At 47.3% G+C, this 21031-nt stretch overlaps 1 protein-coding gene across 1 annotated transcript in view; it reads right to left on the bottom strand.

The window, feature by feature from the left end:
- Window positions 1–21031, bottom strand: part of RNF150 (ring finger protein 150) — a 379113-nt gene that overhangs the window by 81499 nt on the left and 276583 nt on the right. Inside the window, exons 3-4 of the mRNA XM_085641599.1 lie at window positions 20329–20400; window positions 18462–18544 (exon numbers count right to left, since the gene is read on the bottom strand). Of these exons, the coding sequence (XP_085497725.1) occupies window positions 18462–18544; window positions 20329–20400 (155 nt within the window). The remainder of the gene's footprint in view (window positions 1–18461; window positions 18545–20328; window positions 20401–21031) is intronic.

Raw genomic sequence — 21031 nt, 5'->3', positions numbered from 1 at the left:
AGTATTTGTTTCCAACACACCTCAGACATAACAAAAATGTGCTTCATTGGAGTTCCTTATTCTGATATATTATGAAATACTTACATAGTTCATTTAAATGTTATCATCTTCTAGAAAAAAACTCTTTACTACCCAAGGTATCCAGCAAGATTGTCACATAAATACTCTCATTTTGAAGTCAGAGTAAGAAAAGTAAACAAGCACCCTGGAAAACACTGCCTGACAGTTAACCTCAGTCTTTGAAAGGCACATGTGACAAGATAAGAACAAGATTTAAAGGCCTGTTTACAGAAAGGGAGTTTGTGGAAGAATACAATAAACATGATTTAGGAAACAGGAGGGACAAACTGAACCTAGAGAGCCTAAAGCAAATAAAGTCAGCAAATAAAAAGCCATAAACTGTGAGTTACAAACCCCAAAGCCAATGGTAATCAACGGGTGGAATGCATTCCTAGGTCAACTTTCTGAAAGTCCAAGAGGTTTTTAGCAAACCAGACGGCCGCACTGTCTGGTAGGCTGCGACCTAAAAAGCAACTGTGTTATTGTTTGGGTGCATGCATGAGCAGGGCATGTGCCTACAATATGACAAGGCCGTCCGTTTCAAACTCTTTTTTGCGTTTAATTCTCTAGCCATGCAGCACAGCATTAGGTATGCTGAGCAGCATGGCTAAAAACAACAGGCAAATCCAATAGGCCCCAAAGGCAAGGTCTATTGGCTTTGCCAAGGCTTGTTGTCATACACTGTTGATCGATATAATGGACAGCGTTTCAAGAATTCTTGACAACCCATTTCCAGTACAATGTCAAAATTTGCCTAAACATTTTTTTCCAATAAATGGTATGAAAGATGTTGTTGTGTAGTTTATAGCAATGCATGCCTCATTTCCAAAATTACCTTTTCTAGTTCTTTCTAGGGGAAGGGTTTTAATAAGCAAATATTAAGCGGATACTGGCATTCTTATCAAAGGGACAATTAAAACACTGTGCAAACTGCTAATGTTAAAGACCTGACTTAATTGCTGAATGTGGAAGAAAACAATAAATACTCCATGCATTTTTTATGTAATATGCTATCAAATGTGCACTAATAAGCTCTCACTCTGGATCCTGACCTCATATTCAATGCTCATCACTTAGGACCTGATTAAGAGTTTGGCGCAGCAGAGCCACTCCGCTGCGCCAAAACCGTGCAAGACCGCCCAAGGACCGTCAACCGTATTATGAGTTGGAAATGCACAGCTCGTAATAGATTCCGTGGTTCTGCGGTGCCGAAAAAACAGGCACCGCAATTGAAACAACAAAAAAGTTTCATACGGCATGGAAGTGGGCATCCATGCTGGGCTGTAACTTTTTGGGGGTACAGACAGGGGGGCACATGTGCTCCCCCACCCCACAGAATGTATCCCCATGGCAGGGGGCCCAAGAGGGCCCTGCAGGGCCCCTTTGTGACTGCACCACCAGCCTTTTCATGGCGGAACTCGTAATATGCTGAGTGGGACTGCGCCAGTCCCCGCTTAGCATATTGTGTTGGCAGCCGACAGTCTACCACGGCATCGACTTTGGAAGTCGTGATACAGCGGACGGTGGACCGCCACTGCTGCGCCACAGCCGACCGCCAGACTCGTAATCAGGCCCTTAATATGCTACACGGAATAAATATGACATTTTTTTTTGCCCGGGATGCTTTTCATGGAGTATGAGTAGGTCTACAACTTGTGAAGTTGAGTGGACCATAACATGTCAAACGTAAAGTTCCACTCCTCCACAAGGTGTTTGCGAAATGCCAGAGTTCCTGATTGAAGCTTCGACCTTCTGCCTGTCCGAATGCCTGTGAATTTCCAAGGAAGGTGATTAGGTGTTGAGGCTGCCAGAGAGCACTCAATAGCATTAGAACAGGGACACCACTACTGAGGAAGACCCGTTTGCTCCACTCTCCTCTGGTCAGAGACTGACCGAGTTCATGGTGGTCATCGTGTTCCTTCAGTGAGGGTGTCAGGAAAGCACAGGAGCATCAGGAGCTTTAAAGAGAAAGAGAGTCATCGGACAGTCCAAGTCCTGCAGCATATCGGCCTGCAAACAAACTTTTATTAGCGCCTGGGAGGGGAGTTCAGGCGAATGATGTCACCAAACAAAATCCTTGGTGTTCCTATTGTAGCCCCCTTTCATAGGAGAATGCCAAGCCTGCACAGTTTGGGAACAGGATTCCCACCTTGTTTGCTGCCTCCTTTAAAAAGCACATATCGAAAGTTTGTATTTGTGGTTGAGTACTTACATTTCTGAGTATTAGAACTCTGAGGAGACTGTCTGGAATTATAAGATTTTATTAATGAGTTCCATGCCTCAGTGGAGCACCATGTTCAAACAGCGGTCAAATAAGAACATTTTTTTCTAGTCCACACAGGAGAGTGAATACGAAGAGGAGGGAAGTATCTAAGGGCTTCCTAAAGACTCAGAACTAACAAGCGAGTAGTAGGCTATTCTACGTTCCAGCATGTAACATGCAGATCATAAGATGAAGACAGAATACATTAGGGAGGTTGGGAAGGCAGCAGAAGAGAAATAGAAGGTCTGTCTTGCAGAGTGTTGGATGGAGACAGGAATGGTATGTCCTTTTTTGTCCAGACTTTAAATTCGGCATCGAACAATCTGCATCAGTTAGATCGAATTTACCATTAGTTCAACTATTTCAACCGAATTAGGATGATATACATCATGCGAGCCCGCAATGCACTGCTTATGATCTCACATATTCCTTCACCCATGGCATGGTCAGGAACATCACTGATGGCATCATCCACAGAACTATTCACACCCATATTTAACCTCTCATATACCCACTCACATACCCACACCACCACTCACATTCTAAGACCCATACAACTACTCACACACCCACTCACTCATCCATCCATATAGGCTCTCACACACCCATTCACTCTCCCATACCGCTATTCACACAACCACTAACTTACGGATACAGCCATGTCACATCCACCCACTCACTTATACAGCTACTTACACACCCACTTATGAAATAAAAGTGAGATTTATAGAGCGCGCTAATAACCTGGGGTGTCTAGGCACCTAGCAGCTTCAATTGTTTAAATTTGTAAGTGCTTCCCATTGAGGTTCATGTGAAAGGAGCATTAGAGCCTCACCTGCCTGTTTATCCAACAAGAGTCCAAATTTCAGCACACAATGGGGCTGCAGGTGGATTCCCCATTGCCCCAGGGATCCATGCTGGAGCCAGCATTGTTCCTGCATGCAGGGAGCAGCAAAAAAAGATGCAAGAGGGAGCAATTTTTTTCATCTATTTTCATGCCCGCTTGAGGAAAAATCCGCTCCCAGCGGGAGGGATCAGTTTTCCTTTTGCCTGTTGGGAGCGAGCTTACCGTTTGCTTTCACTTGGTGGGAGACGTCAAAGCTCCTGTCAAGAGAAAGCAAACATCTATGTCCCAGGAGTGGGCACCTCAAGACATAGGGAGCTGGCCCCGGCAGGAAGCAGTTCGCAGGGCCATTAAAGGCTCCAGTAGGGGAGGGGGGGGGGGGGGGGGAGGGGGGCACGCTGCCATCCTCTTTTGAGATTGCATGGGTTGGCCCTGGGGAGGTGGTGGTCCCCGGGGCTGAAAATGGCCTGAGCGGGGAAGGGGACCACCGCAGTCATTCTCCTGCCTTTGTTAAATCGGCCTGGCCACGGAGATGTGGTTGTCCCTGGGGCCGTAGTGGGTCCAGGAGGGGAGTCCATGCAGCTCCCCGCTGGTTATAAAAAGTGGCCTTGCCCCGGGGAGGTGGTGGTCCTCGGGGCCGAAAATTGCCCAGGAGGGGGACCCCCGTAGTCCGCCTCCCGCTTTTGGTAAATCACCTGGCCCCAGAGATGTTTGCCCATGGGGAGGGAGGGAGGGCCATGTGCACTCTCCACTTATTTTACATTGGCCTGCCCCGGGGAGGTGGTGGTCCCTGAGGCCAAAATTGGCCATGGGGAGGGGGGCCATGTGTGCCCCCTCCCCAATATACTAATTTAATTTTGCCCCCGGGACCAGGCCCAGCTGAGTGTTGAAGTAAAAACAAGCACCTGTTTAAAAAAAAAAAAAGACCAAGATTTGCAGATCTGCCTCAATTTTCTCAGCAAAATAACACAAAATGCTTTTTGGCCCGATAGGGTCACTGTGGGACCCCACCACCAGGCCTTGGGGGTCCAGGTATTCTTACCCTACCGCCTTCTCTTTTTTATTAACTTTTTTTTGCGACTTAGCTGAATCCAAGCCCCAAAATGGCTGCCAACACTTCCTGGTTGAAGTGCTGGCAGCCAATCAGATCTAAGCATGAGAACTGTTGGATCCACGGATGATCCTCGTCACTAGATATAAAAATTTATTCTCTCTTTAATAACTCAATAACTACTGAACTGATTTACACCAAATCACAAAAGGCCTCTTTCTCGACCAAGAGCTAGCTTTTTGCAAAATTTAGTGTCTTTTGTCCAGTGGCTCGAGCTGTAGTTTTTTAAAAAAATGCATAGGGAAAAAGGGTTTTGGGACCCTACCCTTTTTCTCCGCCCTCGCTTTATGAATCACCCCGAAACCTTCAAGACAGTAGTTGAAGTGAGTGGCAAACTAGTTATGAAAATCTTGTGAAGATTTGTCAAAATGGCGCCAAAGTTATTAGCAAAACAAAAAAAGTTTTGTCTATAGCAATTAGGCCCTAACTCTAAACTAGCGACCACCAGAATAAATATATATATATCTCTGAGTGAATCTAGCCGTGGGCATATACAAAACATATGGATCATATCGGTTTCCAGAGCATGACACTGTGGGCAACATGTCCTCTCTATAACCCCCCCACCCCACTTAGCAACATGTCCCCTCTATAACTCCCTCCCCACTCCCACTTAGTGATCTTTGCAGGAGTAAAATACAAGTCAAATATTGTTTTGTAATGCTGCACCTCAAATATGTCTGGCAATAGCGAGTTCCTCTGTAAGGGAATATACCAGTTAAGTCTGCCTAGTCCAGCCTTTTTCCGCCAGACAGCCCAATTCTTAAAGACTGCCCCTAGCAACTTAAAACTAAACTTAAAATCGCTAGGTTCCAACAGTTTTAATAAGCAGCCCTTTGCGTCTTCCCCAATTAGCAGCTCATAAATGGAGGTGAGCTTTCTACGGAACCTTGTACCCCATCATTATTTCCCAAAAGAGGTTGCATGTATTGAAGAGCGGCGGCAAGCTAGTACAGTTTAAGTTTAGGGAGAACCCTTCCTCCTCTCTCCCTGGGTAAAGTCAAATACCTGATCACCATCCTTGTTTTACAATATGACCAGATAAATCCGGACATCATAGCGTACATTGTCTTAAACCAAAATTGTTCAAACTCAAGAGAAATAGCACGGAAAAGATATTGGACCTTCAGCAAAAATACATTTTTTACAATATTGCAGTGACCCACAATTGAAAGATGTAAGTTGTTAAATTTTGCTAAGTCCCGATTAGCTTTCCCAATAATCGGGGCAAGATTGATTTGACAGTCTGATCAAATTTCCACTGATACTAATCTCAGATATACCGCCTGCTCATCCAACCACGCATCCTGAGTTGTAATTCACCTGTTCACCACCAGTTGCATTTTGCAACTATTCAGGGAGTAGCCCGCAAACTCGCCAAACTTGGCAGCTTCTTCCTTTACTGCCTGCAAAGCCGCATCAGATTTGCGGTTACGACTGCAACATCCTCTGCAAGGCTAAGATTTTTTTCTCCCAAACATGCCTACTTACTGGCTGTATGGCTGGATTAAAGGGTCTATATATAGCGCAAAGGGCAGGGGATAGCAGGGGCTCCCCTGCTTAGTTCCTCTCTCTATGTAAATTGTCCTAGATGGACCCCCCCCCCACCATTATTTGCAGCCGGGTCACAGGTTTATGATAAATGGCCTGCACTGCCTTGATGTAGTGTGTGCCTAATCCAAACAATCCCATGACTTTCCATAGATATTCCCAAGCAGCCCTGTTGTATGTTTTTTCTGCATCCAACAGGGAGACTGCCATGGGCTGGTTCGCACAATTAGTTGCGTTAAAAAACCTTATCACATGGCGAATTTGGTCTGCGGTATCCCTCCCGGGGATGGAGCCATGTTGATTCGTAGAGACCAGTTTGGAAATAATGCAGCCCAGGCGACCTGCTAAGATTTTAAAGCATACCTTTCCATCGCTATTTATTACGGTAATTGGCTGATATGATCCTGGAACGTGGGGGAGCCTTCCCTTAATTTAAAAAAAAAAAAAAAAACAATGTTGGCATTAGAAAGTAGTGCCATGTAAAAGACCTCGCAAAACTCCAGAGGGATTTTGGTCAGTTCCCATGGACTTGCACGTGGGCAGCTCTTGAAGAGCTGCCTGTATTTCATCTGCCGGAAAGTAAGCCCCCAGAGAGTACAGATCTTCATGAGTGATTCTGTCCGACGTCACAAGATCCAGGAATTGCTCAATATTCTCCTCGCCTAATGGAGGCTAGGCTTGGTATAGTCTTTCATAATATCCACTAAACACTTCTCGGATATCTTCAGGATAAGTTACTTACCTTCGGAAACAATATATCATAGGTTAGTTATAGATTCCTTACCTTAGAATTACTCCCAGGCGTTAGACTGGATCCGGAAAGTTTCTCGTCAGCAGTACCCCTGCGCGTCGAAAGGTGGCGTCGGTCGGCTCCGTGTTCGTCGTTAGCGTAGTGGTCGCCGGGATGACTATGTGATAGCTACTTAGACGCCGCCCTCGCGCGCTGGCGTCAGTTCTGTACACGACTTTCCACGCCAGAAGCGCAGAGCCATGCAAGATACTAACCACTGGTGCACAAAACTAGAGCCCTGAAAGGAAATCCTTCACCCTAGAAGTCAGTTTGCAGAACGGGGAGGATGGTTGGGGCGGTAAGGAATCTATAACTAACCTATGTTTCTTCCAGATATATCGTTACCAAAGGTAAGTAACTTTTTCATCTGAAAGTTAGTTATAGATTCCTTACCTTAGAATAGATACCCCAGCAATACCAACCTGCAAACCAAGTTCACACAAGAAAGTCCTGGAGAACAGAATGGCCAAAGAAGCGATCTCTCAGGACTTGGCTGTCCAGGCAGTAGTGTGTTGTGAAGGTGTGTAGCCATGCTCACGTAGCTGCCTGACAGATGTCAGTAAGGGGGACTCGACGTCCTAAAGCAGTAGTAGCAGCAGTCGTCCTGGTGGAATGGGCGTGCAACCCCACTGGCGGCTCCTTCTTTGCCAAGGAATAACAAGCTTTGATGCACAAAACGACCCATCTAGAAATGGTCCGTTTGTGCACAGCCCGACCTTTTTTGGCGCCCACGTAGCCAACAAAGAGCTGATAATCCAGCAAGAATTGTTTTATGCGATCCAAGTAAAAGGAAAGCGCACGCTTTGGATCCAGACGGTGGAGCCTCTCTTCTTTGGGAGGATGCGGAAAGAAGGTGGGCAAAGTGATGGTCTGTCCAATATGGAAAGGAGTAACCACTTTGGGAAGGAAGGAAGGACGAGTTCCAAGGACAACCTTGTCTGGATGAACTGTCAGAAAAGGAGGTTTAGAAGAAAGAGCTTGGAGCTCACTCACCCTGCGTGCAGAGGGGATGGCCACCGGAAAGGCAGTTTTCAGAGTCAGACGCCTGAGACAACAGTTATGTAGCAGCTCAAAGGGAGCGTACATAAGATATGTAAGAACCAAATTCAAGTCCCACTGAGGCATTACGAAGGGAACAGGAGGAAAAGGATGAGGAATGCCCTTAAGGAAGCGATTTACAACAGGGGACTTCAAAAGAGAAGGCTAATCAGGAAGCCTAAGAAAGGCTGAAATGGCAGAGAGGTAACCCTTCAGAGTGCCCAGAGCAGAGCCCTGCTGGGCCAAAGAAAGGAGGAGCACGAGGACCTCAAAAAAAGGGGCGGAAAGGGGATCCACAGCCTTTGCTGTGAACCATGCCACAAATTTGTTCCATATGCAGGTGTATACAGTCCTATTGGAGGGAAGCCTGGCTGCAAAGATAACATCACAGACTTCGGGAGGCAGGTCAGATGACGTCAACTGCTGCCGCTCAATCTCCACGCAAGGAAGTGGAGGTTGGACAGGTTCAGGTTGAGGACCGCCCCCTGCTGCTACGACAGAAGACCCTCCCGAAGAGGCAGTCTGAACTGATGGCCATGTGTAGCAGCTCGGGATACCAGACTCTTCGCGCCTCATCCGGAGCCGCAAGAATGACTTGGGCCCTCTTGATCTGTGCAGATGAGCTGCCACCACTGCCATGACTTTCATGAACACCCGAGGGGCGTTGGAAAGGCCAAAGAGGTGCATGGTAATCTAAAAGTGCTCGTGGCCTACCGTAGGTAACGCCGGTGGGCCGGCAGGACAGGGATGTGAAATTAAGCGTCCTGCAAGTCCAATGCTACCATCCGGTCTCCAGGGTCGAGGGCAGACAGGACCTGAGCTAGCGTCAACATTTTCAACTTCTCCTTCCAGAGGAAGCGGTAGACGTTCCTGAGATCCAAGATAGGAAGCAGGCCTTTGTCCTTCTTGGGCACCAGAAAGTATTGGGAATAGCAACCACGACCTACTTCTGGGACAGGAACTCGCTCGATGGCCCCCTTGGCCAAGAGTGCCAAAACTTCCTGTTGGAGAAGGGCCAGATGATCCTCCAACATGAGATGGTACTGAGGTGGCATGGATGGAGGGGTAGTCTCGAAGGGGAGGGAGTAGCCCCTTCGGACTTTTTGCAAAACCCACCTGTCCGACGTGATGGTGCGCCAGTGGGGTAGGTGATGGCAAATCCTGCCGTCCCCTGGTGATTGGTGACCCTGGAAGGTCGGACTAGGAGGGGTTGGAGGCTGCGGCAGAGGGGGCTGTGGTGGACTGGCCCACCCGCTGGCCCCTAGAACCACGGCGGTGTTTCTCACGTCCCCTGCCGCACAGGCGCTGAACAGCTTGCGATGGCCTGTGCGGGACATGGCGGGGCACCCCTTCCGTAGCCACGAAAGGGGCGAAAAGAAGACTGCGCAGGGCGGGTGGTGGAGAGGCCCAAGGACCTGGCTGTAGTGCTCCAGCACGTTGTTTGCCTCATCGCCGAAAATGCGTCGGCCATCAAAGGGCATGTCCATAAGAGTGGATTGGATATCCCCTGAAAAACCAGTTGACCTCAACCAGGCGTATCGTCAAAGGGCAACCAACTTGGAAAATGTCCTGCCTATTGAATCGGCGGTATCCAGCCCACAGCGGATGGTAAACTTTGCTGCGTCTCTCCCTTCGGCAACAGCACTGTAAATGTAAATGTAAATGTAGTTGAGCTTATATAGCGCACAGCTACCCGCTGTGGGTTTCCCGGCGCTTGCTTAGGGAACCCGTCCTGGTATTCCCCTGTGAGATAGCACGGTATCCACAAGGTGAAAGTCAGGCATCCCGCCGCGAGGGGCCATTGTGGAGATTAAGCAAGCTATTGCCCAGAGTCGCAGAGTGTGAACCCGTGAGTCGAGGAGGCACCGGGGCGAGAATTATCGAGTCCGTGGAATTTTTAGCCCAAGACCCGCCGAGGCGGGGAATTGAACCCTGGTCCAGGACCGATCTCAGCTTCCGGGTCTGCTGCCTCTAACCCCTGAGCCACACTTCTCCACTGGAGAGTATGGCCCAAGCCTCCTCCGGGCACTTAGGCAGCACTTGCGCCAAGTATCCGACACGGAGTGGGTGTAACGGCCCAACAGACATGCAGTGTTTACCAACTGCAGGCCCAAGCTGGAGGAAGAAAACATCTTCTTCCCAAGGTGGTCCGGCTTTTTGGATTCCCTATCAGGTGGTGCATTAGGGAATGCAGGTGGAGGCTTGGACCACCAAGCTCTCAGTGGTGGGGTGTTGGGAGAGGAAAGTGGAGTCACCCGGGCTGGGTGGTGGTATCGGGCAATCATCCTATCCACAGGAACCCCTGTGTTGGGCCTGGACCCGGGGCCCAAAAAGATGTCGGTGAGGGCTTCATTAAACGGTAACAGGGGCTCCGAAGAGTTTGCTGCCGGTTGAAGCACCTCTGTCAGGTGGTTAGTCCTGACTGCCACGTAGGTAGCTCGAGGTGGAGAGCCTCAGCTGTCCTACGCAACACTACAGCGTAAGAGGCTCCCTCCTCCGTAGCCTTGGTAGGAGGAGACAACGTACCAAGGTCTGGCGAGATATCCAGACCGCTGGCTTACCCCAGTTCCTCTCTCCATTCCGGTTCATAGCCCAACTGGTCAGTTAAAGGGTCTCCAGACCCCTCCCAGACGTCCTCACCTTCCTCTGGCTGCCAATCTGGTCTAAAAGAGCCAGGGTGGAACAGGGGCACAAAAGTACCCGTCGGCGCAGGATCCGACGTCGGTGCGGCTCTGTGTCTACATCGAGGTGGAGGCCAGCTGCGGAAGTAGAGCCGGGGGAATCGACGCCGGGGGAGGTGTAACCAGGTCGACCAGCGCCGATCCGGATCTAGGCCTGGATCCAAGGGGACTATGCTGCGCCAGGGACGCAGCTGTCGGCATCGAAGGCCCAGGGCCCCCAGCCAATTCCGCGGGGCCGAAAGGCACGCCGTCAGAGTCGGGCTGCCCAAAGATGGCATGCATCGCTTCGTAAAAAGCTGGGCAGGGGTCGCTCTGGGTCCTGGGAAGGGAGGGAAACTGAGTTGACCCTTCGGGCCCTGCAAATGCAAGCCCATCTGCTACGGTCCGTGCCCCCTTGGCCAGAACCAGGGGCCAAGGACCCTGCCTCTCAAACCTCTCACCGGGGAATATATCCCAGGGACTTTCTGTTTAAAGTTAGAGGGACGATTTGCGCCAACTGCATCCACTCATGAATGTCTCGAAGTCAAACAGCACCTGTAAGTACGGTTCCTATAGTCTTCATTTTGATCCTGCACTTAGGAAACCCCCTGTACATAAAGCTGGAGGGAATATGTTTCTTCTCAACTGCAGGTCCCTTCCAGGTCAGGAGTTAGACACCCATTCCCTCCTTGAGGATTAAAAAACGGATGTCGTTTTCCTTACAGAAACATGATTTTATGAGGAACCCGGACCGGACATAGTCCAGGCCCTTACCCTGATTATTGTATCGTACGTAGGGACAGAGTTGGTAGAAAAGGCGGAGGGCTTGCTATTATTCTATCTCTTTTTCCCATACTTCCACATTCACTGGAGCCTTAGTTTATTATTCCCCAGGTCCAGCTGGTCAATTTATTCAGGCTGCGCTTGATGTTCTTGCAAGTATGGCCATAAAAGTTACTCATTTTACTAATATGGGCGATTCAAATCTTCACTGGACCCTCAGCAGAGGGTCCAGGGCCCCACTCATTCAGGGGATCACTCATTGAACCCTATCTTTACTAATGATCCCCTTTTGGAAGTCTTAGATCCAGTGCCTCTCCTTTATAAAGATGATTTTTCGATTCCTATGACATTAAGGATACATAAATTGTTTGCACCCTCTACTAGAAAAATTATTGTAGACTGACAATGCTCTCAGTTAAATGGGGAGAGCTGGAGATGTTCTCTGAATCAATCTCTACCCTGCCATGGCCTTAATCTGCAAGAGGTCTACAATAAGATCCTGGACTAGCTGACTCAGACCTTAGATCAAGATATCCCTAAGCAGATAATAACTGAAAACCCTAAAAATGTGTCTGCCCTGTGGCATTCCCCTCCCCAGAACTCTAAAGAAAAACTGCAAGGGAGAGGAAGAAGGATGAAGGGCAATCCAAACAAAAGCCATAAATCCTTCGCGCCCAGGCATCCTATTTTGAAACTAGAATTAACAAGGCCTGTAATATCCCCAGAGCCATGATATAATTACCATAATAGTTGGACTTTACATCCAACGCACCTCTATCCAAACCCTCAACTGATAGATGCAGTGATTTGGATAAACCCACATAGTATATAGAGAGCAGGCCAGACCACAAGCTCCACAGCTAAAAAACACACAAGAAGCTTGGATCATCCAAGTATGGGCCATACAGTTTCCCAGCTTCCCTTTCCCAGTCCTGAGGCGGAAGCCGGGGCTGGCGGTACTACTCTAGAAGCTTTTAAAAACGACCGATTATTTGTGTGGTGTGGTGTCACGTACTGTGTTTTTAAACACGGCTGGCATCCTACCAGTCACCTGACCTTGAGCGCACAGCTGGCGATATAGCTGTAGTCGCGCTGTTACTTCCACGCAATTCTACAAACAAAGCGGCCGCCATCTGGGCAGGCGTGCGCGCTGACCACGCCCCCGGTGAGGCCACACCCACTCTTTTCAGGGATAAATGTGCACGTACAGGAAGCGCAGCGGGAGCGCCGTTTGCGCGCCGAAGGCGCGCCTAAGGCAAGCCCGTCTGCGCCCATCATCGCCAAGACATCGCCTCTCGCCAGTCCCCCTGCACAAAATCCCCCACTTCGTTTCAGCTATGACAGAGACCATCTCCTTTCACTAAAGGACAAAACTAGATGCAACAAGCTCGAAGGTCGCCTCGGACAAACTGCACTTCATTGTGAGTCCTGCAATTTTGCTGCGCCCCAGCCCAGCCTGGTAAGTGGTACAGCAGCAATACCTAAGCTGCCTTTCCTCCGGGTTCTGCAATTGAATGTCAGATCTCTCGTAAAGCACCATGCAGAAGTCAACACTCTCATTACGGACGAAAACCCAGATATTCTGTTCATATGTGAAACCTGGCTCCACAACGACCAAACCAGCATTTTAAATCTCACGCTGCCTAACGGTTTCTCCATGAAACTGGTTAACAGAGACTCTAGGGGCGGTGGAACAGCCGTTGTATACCGAACCACATACAACTGCTCCTTCATCAAAGAAGAAATCTGGGGCTGCGAATGCGCACGCTTCAAGATTGCCACTTGCCCGCAATTCACTCTCTCTGGCCTTTACATCTATCGGCCTCCTGGCCCCTCCGCCAGATTCATTGAGGAACTCTTGGAACTTGCTCACACCTTGGCAGTCTCTTCCCCCAACTTCACCATCTTGGGTGATCTCAATCTCCACTTCGACTCCACCACTGACCCCATTATCAAAAACCTGCTAGCCGACATCACGGCCTTGCAGTTAAACTCCTTGGTTCATTCCCCCACCCACATTGCTGGGCACATACTGGATCCCGTTTTCTCTAATTTATCGGAAGTCACGGCTGATCCCCCTGAACCCATGGGCTGGACTGATCATTTTCTTGTTAAATTAACCATTATGGCAAAAAAAACCGCCCCCCAAAGTTGCGGCCACCTCTAGCCACAAACGACCATGGCACAAACTCGTCTCCGGAGACCTCATCAACCACCTAGGAGAATTCCACCTCCCCGATGAGAATAGGGATATTAATACAGTATACGCCGCTTTCCACAAATGGATAGTCACAGGGCTTGACGCCTTAATTCCGCCCAAATGGACTAAAACCCGCAGTTCCCCCTCTAACCCATGGTACAATGACTCACTCAAAACATTACGGAAAGAGTGCAAAAAAGCCGAACGCGAGTGGAGGAAAGACTACTTAGACTCTAACAAAACCCTTTACCTATCTAAACTTCGCACCTACCACAAGGCGATTCGCACTACTCGAGCCTCCTTCTACGCAAAGGAAATCAAACGCAGCTCCAATCCCACCAAAACCATCTTCAACTTAGTCCAAAATCTCCAGAAAATCCCCAATCTAGGCTCTTGCATCACCTCCCTGAAACAATGCGAGGACCTTGCCACCTTTTTTACTGAAAAGGTGAGGAAGATCTACGCGTCCTTTCCACAAGACGATGCTACGCCCACTAACACCCCCCATCCGACGGCAGAGACATCAAAACTGCTAAGAATACCCGACATATCCCTCGACGACCTTTCTAAACTATGTAGACAGGTCAAGTCTGGTTCCCCAGCAGACCCCAGCGACCGTCCAAATTCTTGGAATCACTTGACTTCTTCCTCCCCCCGCTTGCCAAACTACTCAATCTCTCCTTTTCCTCAGCGGTGGTCCCCACCTGTTGGAAATCTGCTTGGGTTTCACCCATCATCAAAAAACCCACATTGGACCCCAATAAACCAGAAAATTTCCGGCCTATTTCACTGCTCCCCTGGACGTCAAAACTGGCTGAAGCTCATGTCAACAAAATACTATCCCATCACATGCAGCAAAACCATGTCCTGGACCCTTCCCAAAACGGCTTCAGGCCAGGTCACAGCACTGAGTCGGCTCTGCTGACCACTACGGAGCACCTTCGAGGTATCCTAGACGCCGGTCAAAGTGCCGCGCTGATCCTGTTGGATCTCAGCGCGGCCTTTGACACGGTCTCACACAACATCTTGCTGAAACGACTTGAGGCCATTGGGATTGGCGAATTAGCCCTTGAATGGTTCCAGTCCTTCTTAAAAGACAGGTCCTTTCAAGTTTCAGCCCCACCCTACATCTCTCAACCCCACTCCATCGGGCAAGGGGTCCCCCAGGGGTCGGCGCTTAGCCCATCCCTATTTAACCTATACGTTCAGCCTCTCGCAGTGGTGGCAAAAGAGTGGGACCTTACGCTGGTGTCGTACGCTGACGACACACAGCTGGTCATCACACTCTCAGAAGGTCCATCACCTTCGGCAACCAAATTCAGAGATGGCCTCGCAGCAGTTGCTAGGTGGATGACACTCAACTGCTTGCAGCTAAATGCCGGGAAAACGGAGGTCCTCCTCCTGGGAAAAAACCCCACCCTTTGGAACCATCATTGGTGGCCCTCTGTGCTTGGCCCCACCCCCGTGCCAAAAGATGTCGTCAAAAACCTTGGTGTCTGGCTCGACCCCTCACTTAGCTTTCAGTCCCACACGAAGAAAGTGGCAGCTACGTGTGTGGGTCTCATGAGGAGCCTCAACCCCATACTTGGATTCTTCGACTCCAAAACCCGCCAACTCATTATACAATCTATGATTCTTGCCCGGCTGGATTATGCCAATGTCTTACTCTTGGGGGCAAACAAAGCTGAACTAGCAAGACTGCAACGTATCCAGAACTCGGCCGCCAGAGCAGTGGTTGGTCTCCCACGTAGGTGCTCTGCCAGAGCCACCATCCGTAATTTGCACTGGCTGCCAATTGAATCTCGGATCCACTTTAAAACCCTGACCATGGCATTTAAAATTCTCAACTCTGATTGTCCTGAACTCCTGCGCCCGCTTCTGGTACCATACACGCCCCAGCGCAACTTGCGCTCACTGGGACAACACCTCGTGATGGTCCCCCGAACTAAGCTCTGCAGACAGGGTGGACGTTCCTTCAAAGTCTTAGGGGCTAAGCTTTGGAACTCCCTACCTCTGCACATCCGTACCCAAACCAATCTGATCGCTTTCCGAAAGGAACTCAAAACCCATCTCTTCTCTGTCATCTAATTCCTTTGTTGGTCCCCCCTCCCCTCAGGTACTGATTAGGTCAGCGCCGGGACGCTCCGTTGCTGGGGCAGCTGTTTGCGCTTTAACAAATAAATAACATAACATAACAGTGAACATAGGGCAAATGACCCTGCTTTATAAGAACATTCGGTTATTACCCATCTACCGTGTTTATCTGCAGAGTTGTGGCTGAAATCGAAGGACTTGCTTTGTGCGAGAATAGTAACCCCTCGAGTCTTCATATCTCGAGTAGTACTTGTTATCAAAGTTGGACCTAGGGTTTCCAGCAGATTTATTTTAGCTCTGTCTATATAGGTTTCCTGGAGGCTGTAAATATCTGCCTTCAGAACTTTCAGATCCTCTTCTTCCCTTCACCTTTTGCCCCCACCATTCAGAACACAGATGTTTATAGTGGCTATATATATTTTAGACATAATAATAGACCCCCAGTAATCACCCTGCTGAAGAGCACCCCCATTGTACCCTCAGTCATGTTTCGTAGCCCCAGATAACACATGCATTTAGAATAAACTTTACACAATTATTATGCATCAATTCAACTTCTCTACTGGTATACTTCTATTTCCTCCCTATCATCACCGTGACCAGATCCTCATTACCCTGTACCTCCTCCCTCCCCTTACCCCCAGTCCCAAACCCTCTCTCCTGTACCCCTCCCTCACCCATCCCCACCCACCTGCCCTCTTCACCTGACTGTGTGAGGCAATCAGGCCACCCATGGCCAGAGTGATGGCTCCTGAGTGCAACCCTGTACTCCCCCACCAGCTCCAATTCCTATACCATAGATTCCTAGAAGCAAATGAGCGAAAAAGGAAGAAGATATATAGCCCCCTACAACCAAATAAACAATAATAAAATATAACCGAAAAAGTCCCCACAGTTGCAATAGTGTTCAGACAGATTGAGAACCTCTAGAGCATACAATAGCAAGAGCCTAACATAATATATCCAATCTCAGATCATCATATCTAATCATATTTCAAATCAGCAGAGAAGGAAGGAACATCCCTTCCCCCCCGGGCTAGAAGTACCCAAGCCCAGCCCAAGTTCATCCAAGCAGTATACTTTTTGCTTTTGTAAAGGGGGCCACGGTCCTCCCCTTTCCAATAAACTGTTGAACCAGAGAGCTCTGATGAGGCCGGGGGACCTGGCTTGATAGTGGTTCCATCATGTGCCCAGCCCAGTGTTAAGAAATGTGCACTTGCAGGCACCAGTGCTCTTCAGATGAAGATCCTTAAAGGTTGGGCAGGTCACTCAAAGCTCCACTGCTAAGCACATCTGGCAAGTGATCCTTTAGCCAGAGAGCAATCCAGGGTTCCCCCACATGGCACTTCCTGCTGGAAAGAAAGACCTCCCCGCTCCTCGTACTACGATCTGCGCAGAGCTTGGGCAGAGCCGGCCCTACAGCGATGCTACACGTTCACCATCTTGCCTGCCTATTCTGTTTCCAACAGACTCCTCTTTTTACTTTTGTCCATATTCTATAAGCTATAAACTACAGACTTTTTTTGTAATTCCGCCAGTCCCATTTCTCGGATACTTCTTAAAGCTAGCTCCAGCATTGTAACAACCATCTCATTTGACCTTTCATTACCTTTTTTTGAGGAAGGAGTCAAAACTCTCATACCACTCCAATCCTTTTGTGGGTGGTTATTGCAACTTCTTCCTAAGTGCTTACTCCTAGCCCCATGTTAGTCTATTTAAATCTTCTCGATCTACCTACCTTTCCATTTGTCTGCTAATGGTCATGTTTCGCCTTCTCTTTCTCTGGCTCACCATTTGCTGTCACATACCTTTATTTCTTCTCTCTATACTTAAATGTATCCAGGGGCTTGGTCTTCACAAATAATTGTCAACTGGCAATATGATTGCAATCAACAGAAACCTCTAATATACATAATGAGCGCACGCGAAAATTATATTTAATAATTGTTTTGGCTGTGAAAATAAGGGACGATTTTTCAAATAATAAATACAAATATATAATCTGACCACCTGTAGTTGTCTCTTTCACTGAAAAGAATAGCAAGACCTATTCATCACGAGAAAGACTTCAATTAATCCTGTTCTAATATATCACCCATTTTTTTGGTGCCATATTTATATGTTAAGAGAACAGTCAATGATCTGAACCAACTCCTTCAAATTTGCTAAATGAAAAGAAGTCTTAAAATGTAAAAAGGACTTCATGAAGAAAAATAAAATGATCATCGAGTTTTGATGAGGAGAACGAGAAAAGATTTCGAAAAAAAATACACAGAAAAGGATAAAATCAATGAGGTCACGGTTTGACTTTGTCCAACTACACTGTGCACCAACCTCTAGCCACCGCAGACCCCAATGGATGTCTTATTGGGCGGACAGGTCCCGAGCTGCACCCTGCGGACTAACAAGGCATGGAACCAGAAACAGCTGCTTGGACATCTTCCAACATATGAGATCACCCACGGCCATCAAATTTGGATTTATGTATCTAAAGTGCTCTTGAGAGTCCTTGCTTCCCCGAGGCAAGTGATGGCAGGACTGAGTACGGCATCTGCGGAATAACTAATGAAAATTTGTAGGTCAGAATGAAAGCAGTGTATGGCGGAATGATCAGTATCGCGAGAGGCATGATCAGCATCCCATGCCATGGACTGCTGACCCAAGAAAATGCAGTCTCCAGGGAGGGCAGCAGGCATTTTCCTAATGGCATATGCCTGCTTTATTAAATAGAGTAAAATATACAGATCTGTCCTGGTTCTTCTCATTTCCGCAATGCAATTATCGTATGAATTATGTTTTTTTTCCAATTTCCGTATTAAAGACAAAAAGTACAAGAAGAGTTGTGTTTAAATTGCCGCTTTTTGGGCTATTTTTTGCCAGAGCACTGGCTGGTGCTGACGTCTTTTTGTTACTGTGGACTTTTTTTTAATCTTATACACCAGGTTTTATCTTCCCACTACATCACTTAAGAAAAGCATAAAAAGAAACAAGGCTGCATAAAATAGCCACAGCTTTGGGTGAGGCATGAAAATGGTTCCACTGTGCTGAGGGCACGCTGTCCACTTACCGGCAGGGCAAGATCCGCACAACATCGTTTGGTTTGTAGCCTTCTATACAAACAGCACAGTTGTCAAAATCGGACTCTGTTTCCTAGAGTTAAGAAAGACAAAAAAGAACATAGATGACTAAGATGGACAGCTCATTCAAGCCTCTTTGTTCATAGAGCTGTTTTATACCAAGGCTTGCTTTTAAAAACATATTTCGGAAGAAAATGTGATTGTCTTCTATTCTGATGACATGCAGCAACAATTAAGATTCCCTTCTTTTAGATTGCTGGTCAGGTGCTCACAGTACTTTCATGCTTGGTTAGCTCAACCATCATGAATACAGTCTGCTGAAAGCCCAGAAGATGACAGCAGCAAGGCCAGATGGACAAGAAGCATAGATGGTACTAGAGTGAGTAACTGGCGCTTACTCATATTCCTTCTACACCACAGATAAAGTTATGAACTTGGACCAAGAATCTCTTTTGATGATGGACGTGTTAATACTTGCAGAGAGGGATACATTTTGTCAACATTCTGGTAGGTGGAAGTGCTCTGGCAAAAAATAGCCCAGAGCCTCCCATGGATAAAATAAACACGAGGACGCAAGGGAGAACAACTCATCACATGAATCACAATTGGAATGGGTTTTCATGTGAATATTGTGTTATTAAATGTGAGGGGAACCACTCTAGTGCAGGACTCTATCCATTCAATCAATCATATACTTTACGTAGAATCCCGCAAGAAACTGATTAAAAAGAAAGCATAATTCAATTTCATAATAAAATACTCAAAACAAAGGAGAGAAACACAAAAGTGAAATAAACACTGAAAAAAGCCCCCACAGTGCAACGAAACACCGCATAACAATAAACAATTCCATACAGCTGATCATTATACAGATACATATGAGCAGAAAAGATGGATGAAACAGCCCCATGGACAACCATTTCGAAGACTCCTGAGAGATCAAGAGGCACCGGAAGGACGGGCTCGCCCTCATCCACACTGCAAAGGTGTCTGTGCCGCAGCAGGCCTTGTCTTGACTCACATTGATGGAAACGATTTTGAGAATCAATGTATGGACAGTTAAAAAAGCCAATGATTTTCTTGTGGCCGGCAACAGTTTTGTGTAACATTTTTGAAACTCCATGAAGATTGGTCTGGATTTGCTAAGATGACACATTGTACCAATTCCCTGAGGGCATTGGCCTGAATGTGGTTTCAAAGAAGGAGGTGAGCTAGGCAACAGCCATGCCATTAACAATAAGGATATGTTGAACCACTGGAAAGTGAACCACCAGGAGATGCGGCTTAAAGGTAAGGAGTCTTCAAAGGAGGTGGAAAAAGGGAGGATGAATGAAATACCAGATGCCATCAGTGAAATTTTGCAATCCCAAAAAAAACTATGTGAAAGGGCAAAGGAAATGGATCTCAACCGTGTTTCAAGGCTAGAAGGTTTTTAAATTATCAACGGCTGTCTTATTTTATTATTTAAATTAACTGGTTTTGGCTTTGTCTGTCAGGAAGCAACTTCCACTAAGCTTGAGATGGTGAAGAGGATGCGTGGGTTCAGCTAGCATTATTTTTCAAGTTTCACAATGATTCACATGGCATCATTCATTACCTGGGAAGAGCAGGGTGCGGAACTTCCACTTTGAGGTGCTTGACTACGATAGTGACATAGTCTGATCAAAGAAATGATCAAGAAGAGTTCAAAAGAAAACGAAAGTGCTATTGTATGGATTGTCCTCTTCTAGTGACTAACATTGATTCTTTCCATTGGTCTCAAAATCATTACAAGAACATTTTCCTCAATTCCTTGGAAAAGCTTCTACTATGAACATCGAAAAGTATTTTAGATGAAAACGAAAGCATGCAAGTTACCTTGTCACCCTTCCTGATGGTTCGGATCTGAAGCTTACTGATCGCCTTCTTTGCTGCATCTCCGAGTCGTCGCTGAAAAAAAGGGGACATTGCTAATTATGAAATGAGTGTACAACATTTTTAGAACAGAGACAAGCAAGGAGTGACACGACAGGTATATCAAGTGAACAACATACAGGGGAATAGATTGGAAATGGCACAGCAAGAGGTGCGAATTGGTTATGTTGCTTATTTAAAAGAAGACAAATCATGTTTCTAAATTTTATTTCACGCAACAAAACTGAAAGTACTTCAACATGTACAAGATAACACACTTCACATAGTAATACAAAATATACAACGCAGCAGGCACACATTTCCAGGTTTGACCTACAATACAATTCCAGCTCTTCTGTTCCGCTCCCATTTACCCCTACTATTTTTCTACCTCTAAATCACTTCAATTTTTCCAAACATGTTCATAGATAGGTACAGAAACACCAATGACATGGGCGAAAACCCTCATCTACATAAAACTGGAATCATCCAACTACTATGTGCAGGCTCCCGGTCCAGAACCTCCATCCTCTGGAGCAATCACGCTCTCTCTCTTCCTACAGTCCCCATCTTCACAAAGGCCCTAAAAAACATCCTATTACCATTAAAGCTTCACCACTATTTGTCAGCTATCCCACTACTACCTAGAATTCAATAGGGATGCGTT

Source organism: Triturus cristatus, chromosome 2_2 (genome assembly GCF_964204655.1).
Source record: "Triturus cristatus chromosome 2_2, aTriCri1.1, whole genome shotgun sequence".
Classification (NCBI taxonomy): Eukaryota; Metazoa; Chordata; class Amphibia; order Caudata; family Salamandridae; genus Triturus; species Triturus cristatus.
Note: the sequence above shows the minus strand (reverse complement) of the source record. Positions and strands in the feature narration are given on the sequence as shown.